General features: G+C 46.6%; 2 protein-coding genes across 3 annotated transcripts; one reads left to right on the forward strand and one right to left on the reverse strand.

Moving 5' to 3' along the window:
- Positions 1-108: 108 nt before the first annotated feature.
- On the forward strand, positions 109-5,910 carry RSRP1 (arginine and serine rich protein 1). 2 transcript variants are annotated; one of them, XM_050909820.1, is made up of 6 exons: positions 112-293; positions 530-585; positions 1,899-2,522; positions 2,881-3,035; positions 4,254-4,337; positions 5,384-5,910. In XM_050909820.1, the coding sequence occupies exons 1-6, from the start codon at positions 205-207 to the stop codon at positions 5,567-5,569; spliced, it is 1,194 nt and encodes a 397-aa protein (XP_050765777.1). In that variant the 5' UTR covers positions 112-204; the 3' UTR covers positions 5,570-5,910. The 2 variants fall into 2 exon arrangements, 1 of the variants encoding a protein (XP_050765777.1); XR_007767617.1 differs by lacking the exon at positions 5,384-5,910 and having other exon boundaries at positions 109-293; positions 2,881-3,599; positions 4,254-4,315.
- A 946-nt stretch (positions 5,911-6,856) lies between these two features.
- Positions 6,857-9,482, reverse strand: SYF2 (SYF2 pre-mRNA splicing factor). The gene is made up of 7 exons (XM_050909854.1): positions 9,426-9,482; positions 9,233-9,340; positions 8,711-8,836; positions 8,326-8,443; positions 8,123-8,213; positions 7,411-7,509; positions 6,857-7,300 (listed from the first exon to the last, which is right to left on the reverse strand). Exons 1-7 carry the CDS (start codon positions 9,480-9,482, stop codon positions 7,135-7,137), a joined length of 765 nt encoding a protein of 254 aa, XP_050765811.1. The 3' UTR covers positions 6,857-7,134.
- Positions 9,483-9,862: the final 380 nt, after the last annotated feature.

Here is a 9,862-nt window from a genome sequence, read left to right on the forward strand (position 1 = left end):
GGCATGCGCGGGGACGTGCTCGCCCCCCTCTGCGCATGCGCCCTGGTTCCCCGTTGCGTAAGGGGAGGGGCGGAGGTTCTGGAAGGTTCTGGGGTTCCCTTAGTCGCTGTTGGGTGGCGGGAGCGGGCGGCTGCTCTGAGGGCTGTGTCCTGCTGGGACTGTATTGCGGCTTGTTTCCTGGGTGGAGGAGCCTGGCTGGTGGCTATGGGGGTGACTCACGAAGCGGGGCTGTCTCCTCAGGCGTCGCCAGTGGAGCAGGATCCATGCGGGGGAAGCCCGGCTGGCTGGAGCCGGTGAGTCGGCGGGGCGGTTGGCCGGGCACCGCGGGGGCAGCTCCTCGGAGGCGCTGGCGGAGCGGGGAGGGGGCTGGGGTGTGCTCGCAAAAGGTGGGGAGCAGTGGCCCACCTCGGGGCAGTGGGAGGGGAGAGGCCGTTACTCGTCTTTCGTTGAACGTGTTTGGGGGGGGTCGCCGTTGCGGGCTGTTCGCGGGGTGGGGGACACCCATTATTCACGTTTTTGTCAATTACAGAAGCGCCCTGGTGTCTCACGGGAACCAGCACCGGGGGTGTCCGGCGGCTCCCAGCGGTAAGTGCCCGTAAACAGTTTCTGAGGCGAAATCCCGTCCCTGTGAATTCAGCCCGCTAACGCGTGGGGGGGACACACCGTGCTTTCTGCGCGGTCAGTGCCCCTGCGCCGTCTGCCAGGTGAAGGCCGGTTGTGTGAGGATATGTGAGATGTACCCAATATGTACCTTGTTGGAAACAGTGATGTCTAGGTAGCTGAGCGGTGGGAGGCGGGGGCGGTGTTTGAGACGAGAATTAATCGGTTGTTTCGTCTTAGCTGTGCCCTGTATAGTGCTTGTGACCTTGACCCTTGTTTAGAGGTGCCGTAGTGAAACTTCAGCTTTAGTAGCAGCAAGGAGAATGCTTCTTACAAACTCGTGTAGAACTTAGTACCGTTGATCGATTTCAGTAAGGTTTGAAGATTTATTTGGTAACTTTGGTTTACAATGAGCACTGCATAGAAATTTTGTGATAAAGCAAGCTTCCTTAAACAGTAAATTGGTGACGTAACTCAGGGTTTAAGTACTGGTGATAAGATAGTTACAGCCTAGAACACAGTAACCTTTGTAGATATAAAATGGCTGCCACGAGAGGGACAGCCATTTTAATTATTAATATATAACCTTAACAAGTGTTACATCCTTTACAAGTCATATCCAGTGAATCATTAGCTGTATTTTTCACTAGTTATGTAGAATGTTTTCAATAGCAGCTTGTTACATAGCTGCTGGGATGTGTGGAGCTTTGTGCACATAGTTTTGTAATGTGATCTGGTCAAGATCTTGAAGTGGCTGCTTTGTACCTTGAAGGTACTTCCCCCCAGTTGGAGGAAAACAGTAAAACTGAGCCTCCATGGAACTGCAGAAGAAAACTGTTCAATTTGTACTGATCTGGAAGGCAGGTGGTTATTTTGCGTTGTAGATGCAATAGGCTGCATTTAGAATAGATTGAAGATAAAATACCTTGAAAATTCTGTTTGGAGGGGAAAAAATGTATTAACTCGTATCCTTTTGACAAAAGAAGCGTGCTTACCTAGCAAACAAAGGGTATTAAACTTAAAACCCACACAAACAAACCTTTCTTCAAAATTCCATGCAGAACTACTCATGGTTTAAACTGAAGCCTTTTTTGTTTCATATAGAAAACTGACTACAGGAGAGGAAATGATGAAACTTAAAATTGTCATGTGCAAAACATGCTGATAAACTGGATGAGCATTGTTGGTGTGTTTAATTATCCTTGAACTTTTTGCCTGTGTGTCATAATGTTTGTTGTTGCTGTATAAATGACTTGATGCACATAAACAATTAGCTTCCCCTTCCCCATCCACAACAGGAACAGAGACTGGGTATTACAGAACAACAATAAAAACGGAACCAGCTTCTGAAAGTAGCTGCATGGAGAAAATGGTGGTTAGGAAAACTGAAGATATGACAGACTTCATGGATGACTTAACCCTCAGCTCACCAAAGAAAAGAGAGTCGTCTTTGAGATCCAAGAGGAGTTGTGATAGGTCATCGACAAGGTCATCTAGCAGATCCTCTTGCAGTTCACAGTCCAGTTCAAGTAGTTCCTCTTCAGCTTCCTCCAGGAGTTGGAGCCGGTCCAGATCAAGGTCATGGGCTAGAAGAAATGGTTCCCGAAGGTACAGAAGATACTCTCGTTCGTATTCCAGAAGCCGGTCGAGATCACGTGGCTACATGAGGTACCGAGGAAGGTACCATGCCAGACACTACAGGAGGTACCACCGCTCTCCTCCAAGATACAGATCACGCAGTAGGTCATGGTCTCGTGGAAGATCATACTATAGGAGGTCCTATTCGAGAAGCAGATCACGATCAAGAGGCCGAAGATACTATGGATTTGGGCGAACAATATATCCTGAGGCTTACAGGAGCTGGAGAAGCAGGTCACGAACAAGATCTCGGAGTAGGTCACCTCTCCATTTGAGTGAAAAAGGTACTTTTTTTTTTTTGAGACGTTCATTGTGTGAGAAATATATTTGAAATGTATGTTTCAAAACATACAATTTATTTTAACCAGTGAAATTCTCATCTGTATGCTTGCTTTGTAGAGCATAACTGATAATGGTAATGTGGAAGAAAATCTCTGCATGGTTATAAAAATGCATTAAAGTAGTTCAGGGCGTATTCTTTGCACTTCAACTGAAGCTAAATCTCCCACGTTCTGATGAAAATTCATCACAGTTGATGCTTACATAGGTGTAGTGATAGTAAACCTGCAGTTTTTAAGCTTGCATGGGTAGGTACACATTGATTTAAACATAAGAGAGTGACACTTTTTTTTCCCCTTGTAGACAAGAGGGAACTCCTGGAAATTGCGAAAGCTAATGCTGCAAAAGCTCTGGGAACAGATAACATAGTCTTGCCAGCAAGCTTGAAGATCCTTACTCCTACCAAAGAGATAAAAAATGAAAAACAAGAGCATGAAGATCCTGGAGAGTCAGCTGAGGTAAGTATGAACTGGAGTATTCTCAGTGAAAAGGTAAACACTTCTTAAAACTTGCCATCTGCATAGATGTGTTATAGTTTTTTAACTGTGGACTTTGTGATTATGAATTCAAACCCTTGAACATAAACTTCAGATTTACCAGAACGCTAAAAACTACTACAGAAACCACTGTAGACTTTGTGTTAAGCTGAAAGTACTGTGGAATCTTAAAGAGGTGGTTGATCTGCTGAGTACATGCAGGCTTTCCAGTAGTGATAGGCTGGGAAGGAGAGGTGAATGTAGTTTGTTCTTTGGAGTTGTTCTTCTAATAGAATATTGCCCATTAATTAGACTAGTTTGTGTTACTGACCTAAAACAAGGAGTCTCCTTACCAAATCTAGTGAATAGTGTGGGTTTTTTTAAGGTTAAATCTTTCTACCCTTTTTAACTGTTAAAAGCTTTTCATGTGCAACAAACTGTTTCCCAGAAATTACATACCCAAGCACACAATGCATTTTACATACTTTATTTCTGTCTTATAGAAATCATGACTATGGTTCCAGACATGATGAAGAAAATCTGTTGGTAATTAAGGGACTTGTGGGCTCTAGCTGCTGTGCATTTAAGGGAGGGAGAAACTTGAGCAGCTTAAACTGAACTTGAATTTCAGTTTGGCTCTGTTATGGTGTGTTAACCTGATTCATGGTAAATACAAAACTGCAATAACTGTTACATTGATCAGATACTGCTGTTTCAAATGGAAGTAAATTTACTAAGGGTTTTAGACAAATGGTACAGGCATCCCTTTCATAATATATGCAATATATTCCAGATGTTGAGAGAGTACAGAAGAAGAGGCCTGCATCACTTGCAGATAAGTTTATTGTCATTATCCAAAGCTCTGCAGGATGGATATGCAGAACTTAATGCAACTCGCTCTACCACTACACTTCGTTGTATGGCAGTCCATGCTTTGAATCGTTTGAATCCTTTTTAAAACTTTAACTGGGGCATGGATATCAGGTCACATGTGAATTGGCACAATGATATTGGTAAAAATATTGAATGCTTTTCGAATTGAGTTCAGCATTGATCTGTTTGCGTATTTAGTAGCTTACAGCTACTTTTGATGTAAATATCTGAAACAACTCTACCAGAAAGTTCATACTCTGTAGTAACTGCCTTGACTTGCACGGAATAATGTATCCTCCCACTTAAGCTGTGTGTGCTCTTCTCTAGCAACCCAGAAGACTAGCAGAAGACATGACCAAGAGTGGAATGGAGAGAGCGACCATACAGAGAAGCATTTCTTTCAGTCCTAATGTAAGTGTGATTTCCCAAGATGGAATTCCAGTACTTCGTCCCTTCTGTGTGTTGTGGTTTAACCCCAGCCAGCAACTCAGCACCACGCAGCCGCTTGCTCACTGCCCCCACCCAGTGGGAGGGGGGAGAGAATCGAGGGGAAAAAAACCCCAAAACTCATGGGTTGAGATAAAGACAGTTTAATAGGACAGAAAAGAAGAAAATAATGATCATAATAATGAAATGACAATAAAGGAATTAGAATATACAAAACAAGTGATGCCCAATGCAGTTGCTCACCACTCGCTGACCAGTGCCAAGCGAGTTCCCAAGCAGTGATCTGCCTCTCCCGGACAACTCCCCCCAGTTTATACACTGGGCATGATGTCATATGGTCTGGAATACCCCTTTGGCCAGTTGGGGTCAGCTGTCCTGGCTGTGTCCCCTCCCAACTTCTTGTGCCCCTCCAGCCTTCTCGCTGGCTGGGCCTGAGAAGAATTAATAGTATAAGCACTACTTAGCAACAGCTAAAAACATCAGTGTGTTACCAACGTTATTCTCACCCTAAATCCAAAACACAGCACCGTACCAGCTACTAGGAAGAAAATTAACTCTTATCCCAGCCGAAACCAGGACACTGTCAGGCTTTCCCTGGCATTGGTTGCCAGATTAAAGATCTTAGTAACAAGTTGAATTTAATGGTTTGATAATTACTTTCCTGGAGGAGTTAGATCAGTACTTCAGCAGTAGAGCACTGTAAACACACTACAGCAGTGTGTTTAAAATAGATGTTTACCTTTCAATGCTTAATAATGTTGAATACCTATACTGTAGTATAGACTCAGAAGTGTATGCCAGAACTGGTTTATGCCAGAACTTGTTCAAGTTACATGTTTGGATATATTTTAATAATGCACAACTAAGGAACAAGCAACTTCCCTGAATCCTGTGTCAGTTAAGTGTATGAAAATGTTTGTGTTACCAGTACAGATAAATGCCTTGAAGTTGACAGGTCTTAGTACATTCCTTCTTGCTCTAGCATTTTTAAAGGTAATTTCTTTTTCCAGAATACAATGGCAAAACCAGTACTACAGAAGCCAGCAAGCCAGGTTGTTAAAGAACTGGCAGTTTCTCCGGGAAGAGAAGATGACAGAAAGGGAAGTCCCTATGGGCAGTGGGTTCCTGTCAAGAAGGAGGAGAAGAAAACATTTTTAAACTTCTCACCTAAAAGCGCACCGTTCCGGGCACGCTAGCGTATTTTTCTCGCTGTCTCTGACTGCGGCATTATGCATACTTCAGTAGTGAGATCTGAAATTTTCTGATCGGGTTGAAGACTTGTTAATACTGAGTATTTATTTTGAGATCTTAATTTTGGAATCTTAGGTTTCTCTTTCAGATCTAGAGCACAGGGATCCAGAAGCCACAGATGGGAATCTTGTGTATATTTGTAAATATTTTGTATTGCTTTAATGGACTAGAACTTACAGGTGGGTAACTTTTTCTAAACAATAGTTCAGTAGCTGTTATTTTGAACACTTGATTTACATGGTGTAACTGTTTACTTCAAGTAAATAAACTTTAGTTTTGCACTGGCTTCTCAATGTGTCAAATACTAGACCTGTGTTCGGTACTAAGTTGACTGTGTCCCGTAAGTGGTTATTTCCAGGTTTAGCTTTCTCTTACCCTAGTGTTACCACAAAGTGCAGCAGGAGGTAACTTCTGCATCATTTTGAAAGTGCACCTTTACACTGGAATCGTTCCTGTCCAGGCTGTGCCTCGTTCAGGGCCTCCAGAGTAACTTCCCCAGATACACCTCTGCAAGTGGAAAGCTCGTGTTGGATGTATACCTGACTGCTGTATGCGAAGCCGCTCCCATTCCCCTGTTGAAAGCGTTGCACCTGAGCAACTGTCACTTCTGCTGACTTCTGAACTTGGCTTGGTGCTGGCTTGTGTTTTGATTTAGGTTGCTTTAAAAAGAGCCTTTAAAGGCTCGCTGTGTAAGGCAGTAAGCAAATCGTGAAGTTAGTGGAGGGGGCTGTAACTGTTGGGGCTCCAGAGTTCAGCAGCACAGTGCACTTAGCTGCGTGGCTCACACAGACCTACCTCTGAAGAAAAGTATGGAAGCAAGTCAACAGGCTCTGCAGGTTTTAGAGCAATCTGTTAAACTTTTTTTTTTGGTAAAAATTAAATGGCTGGTAAAATAAACTGACTCCTCCAGTCTGGAAGCTTCTGTAAGAAACTATTAAATTGCCAAGACAAGGCTGGCAAACGTACTAAGGGTTATGTGTTTTGTGGCAATGAAAGTGAGTGCTTAAGCTGGCCCCTGTTCCCTGCCCTCCTGCAGAGGAGGACAGGCGGGTTGCTGCCTGGGCAGTGGGACAGCCGTGCTGCAGAGCGCTGCCGTAGAAGAACTCCGAACTCTGGCACGTGACAGCTGGGGGTGGCTTCTCTTTCACAGAGAGGTCACACGTGTTCCTCAAGTGTTCTTTCATCTTGCTAAGCAAGTGTTTTCAGGGACTTCAGCAGTCTTCAGCCACTGAAGAATGAAGACAAGCTGTCTTCTAAGTTGATAAGAGTTGGTGTTTATTTAGAACATGAAATTGCACAAGCTGGTTACTTCTGCAAGTAAAAGCTATATACAGCTGAAGTTGTTACGGAAATTACTTCTATTACATTAAATACACTATTGATTTTACAAATTGGTTAATGAGGTCTACAAAGCATTTTTTTGATACAACTTAAAATTGCCTGCAAAATCTCTACACCAAACTTATAGACGTAGTAGGGCTGTCGTATGTGCCTTGCCTGAGCTGAGAGTTCAGACGGCTGTTCCTCTCTCCAAGTTCTGTTTAATCTCGGCTGTGTACTTCCCGTAGAACCTCTCTGCCTTCTTATTGAACTTGGCGTTTCTCTCGTTAATGTAGTCGATGTCTGCGTCGTCATTGTAAGGACGTCTTCGACTGTATTTCTCACGCTTTTCAATTCTGTAAGACAGACGCAGTGTTTCAAGACCTGTGGGTGAATCCTGTGGATGGGATTACACAAAGCTGCTCTACGTCACACACTTCTTCATTTTACCGTAGTATTTACTTACTGTTTTTCAAGGTCTGCAACCATTCTATCAACCCCTTCCTTGGATGGCACGTGAGTTCCATGGAGAAGACTGTCAGATGTGGGATAAAGCGCTTCACCACTGGACAAGAGTAACAGACGGGCAGCAGTTTACAGAGCTGTATTGATCGCTTTGAGATTTCACTGCTGCTGTTTGATTCTTAACGTTAACACTGCAAGGCACTTAACTCGTATTGAACTGTGGGAGTCCAAGATTCAGGTGAGAACTTGTTGATACTAAAAACAAGCTCTCAATTATTTTGAGACGCTAGCACATGCCTACGAAAGATGCAGAAACCCACTGAAATTCTAAACCTGTCTGAATGCAAACTTGGCAAGCTCTCCTCTGTCAGTCAGTCTGTTGCTGCTTAAAAAACCCAAAACCTACTCTGAGAAACACGAGTAATCTACTCGCGCATTTAAATATAATTTCACTGACAAAATATTCCTCAAACTCAGTAACGCCAAGTTTGAAGAAGTGAACCTCATCAGTTACACCACGGCCCCTCGTACCTACTGAGGCAGGGACTGCAGAGCAGGTTATCAGGCCATGCGTTTTAAGATCCTGTTAAAAGGCTAATTGATATTACAGCATATGAGAACATGCGTGCACTGAAAGGACTAGTTAAAGTCTTCAGTGTTTGCTAATAATTTAGAAATACCACAGACAAGGTCAGATGACGAGTCAAACTTACTACTGCTCTTTCAGCTGCTCGTACTGCTCCAGGTCAGGTTTAATCTGCCGGGTTAACCTCTGGTACTGGCGCAGCTGAGCAGCCGCGTAATCTTGGGAAGAAAATGGTGTCAAGGTGAAGGTTTTTATTTCATGGTTCAGTTTGCAGCTGAAATACTAACAAAGGGGTTCATTATGAACACAATTATGTAGTGAAGCTGTTACCTGAAAATCCTAGATCTGGGTTTTTCCTCTTCTTTTTCCTTTCCCATCTCTCGGCATCCTCGGCACTGATCTCTAGCAGTTTAACGCGCTCGTAGTCTTCTCCTCTCGCTGCACATTCCTGCGGCAGCACAAAGAACACTTCAGTCTTAACAATAAGATGGTGGCCAAGCATCAAACTTAGAACTACCTAGATCAGTCCAGTCAACCTCTAGTGCAGGACAATAATTTAGATAATCAGGAGTCTAATTAGGAGATGGATTTTGGGGGGGTAACATCTGTCTAAGCTCCCAAGACTGTCTAGGCACCACGAAGGGGGTTCAGCGTTGCTGCGGGCACTCGCACTGAGGCTCAGCAGGGTTAGGGGAAGCTGTAATCGCCTGTTTACCTTCTTCTTTTCCTCCACCTTCAGCTCCCACTCCAGCCGAGCTTTTTTGGCTTCCCAGTTTGCTGGCAATTTAAGTCTTTTATCTTCTTCCACCACTTCTTGGTGATTCAGCTTGCGAGCCTCGTTCTAGGAACCAAACAGTTTGTTAAACATGGCAACGCTCGGTCACGGAAACGAGAAAAATGGAACCCCCGAGGACGGCAGGAGCCCGTCCCGGGAGGGGGCCAGGCTGCTGGCCACTCATCGTGCCACGTAAAACGCCGCATTTGGCGAAGGGCTAACAAAACCATCGCCCGCGTGTGCCGGATGGCGGTTAGATAGGACGGGGAATCGCCGCTGCGATGGGAGCAGCGAACCGGTGGCACAACCTCCCCGGGACCACCGGGCCGCGACCGGCCTGCGCCCGAGCTGGCCGGGCAACCCCCGCCGCCCCTTTTGCTTTGCTTCCCCACGAATCAGCGGCACCGCTGGCAGGTACCGGTCCCGCTCCCGCTCCCGCTCCGGCCGCCGCCGCCGCCGTACCCGCTTCATGTGCAGCTCGCGGAACTTGCGCAGCCGCTCCTCCCGCTTCTGCGCTGCCGCCGCCGCCGCCGTGCCAGGCCTCGCCTCGTCCTCCGAGCCCGAGGAGCCCTGAAACAACCCACACTCAGCCACCGGCACTGGGAAGGAGTCGAGAAACCTCCTCCTCCCTCCCCACCCCGCCGCCGCGCCTCACCCCGCCATCGGGATCGGGAGCCCCCAAACCGCCTAGCGCCGACACCGCCGCCGCCATCGCGCACGATAAACACGTCCGCTTCCGGCTTCGCGCACTTCCTGCCGGAGAGGTGCCGCGGCGCTCGGGCGCCCCCCAGCGGGCGGGAGGTGCGGCTGCCCCTTTCCGTTGCCATCTCTTCACCTCGGGAGGCGGCGGCGGCCGGAGCGGGGCCCGGGGCTCCCCGCAGCCGAGGCCTCGCCGCCATTAAAGCGGCCCTCGGTGCTCCTCGCCTCGATGCCTGCGGGGCTTTTCCCCCCCCTCGAAGCTGGAGAGGGTTCAGGCTCTGCTCCCCGCCAGCATCTGGTAGCTGGGTTTGCCGCGACGGCCTCCGGTCGTCGTCTCTCCTTTCCCCCGCCTGATTTAAAACGAGCCCGGGGTCGCAAGGGGCTGGCGTGAGG

This window comes from Gymnogyps californianus, chromosome 22 (assembly GCF_018139145.2).
Source record: "Gymnogyps californianus isolate 813 chromosome 22, ASM1813914v2, whole genome shotgun sequence".
NCBI classification, from domain to species: domain Eukaryota; kingdom Metazoa; phylum Chordata; class Aves; order Accipitriformes; family Cathartidae; genus Gymnogyps; species Gymnogyps californianus.

What these genes read in the sequence shown, in the direction of transcription:
- SYF2 (XM_050909854.1), bottom strand. Translation starts at nt 9,482, where the DNA reads ATGGCGGCGGCGGTGTCGGCGCTAGGCGGTTTGGGGGCTCCCGATCCC. An exon ending in AGGTGGAGGAAAAGAAGAAG is followed by an intron (nt 8,444 to 8,710) that starts GTAAACAGGCGA and finishes GTGCTGCCGCAG; the next exon opens with GAATGTGCAGCGAGAGGAGA. An exon ending in GTTGCAGACCTTGAAAAACA is followed by an intron (nt 7,301 to 7,410) that starts GTAAGTAAATAC and finishes TCTGTCTTACAG; the next exon opens with AATTGAAAAGCGTGAGAAAT.
- RSRP1 (XM_050909820.1), top strand. Translation starts at nt 205, where the DNA reads ATGGGGGTGACTCACGAAGCGGGGCTGTCTCCTCAGGCGTCGCCAGTG. An exon ending in AGCCCGGCTGGCTGGAGCCG is followed by an intron (nt 294 to 529) that starts GTGAGTCGGCGG and finishes TGTCAATTACAG; the next exon opens with AAGCGCCCTGGTGTCTCACG. An exon ending in GCATTTCTTTCAGTCCTAAT is followed by an intron (nt 4,338 to 5,383) that starts GTAAGTGTGATT and finishes TTCTTTTTCCAG; the next exon opens with AATACAATGGCAAAACCAGT.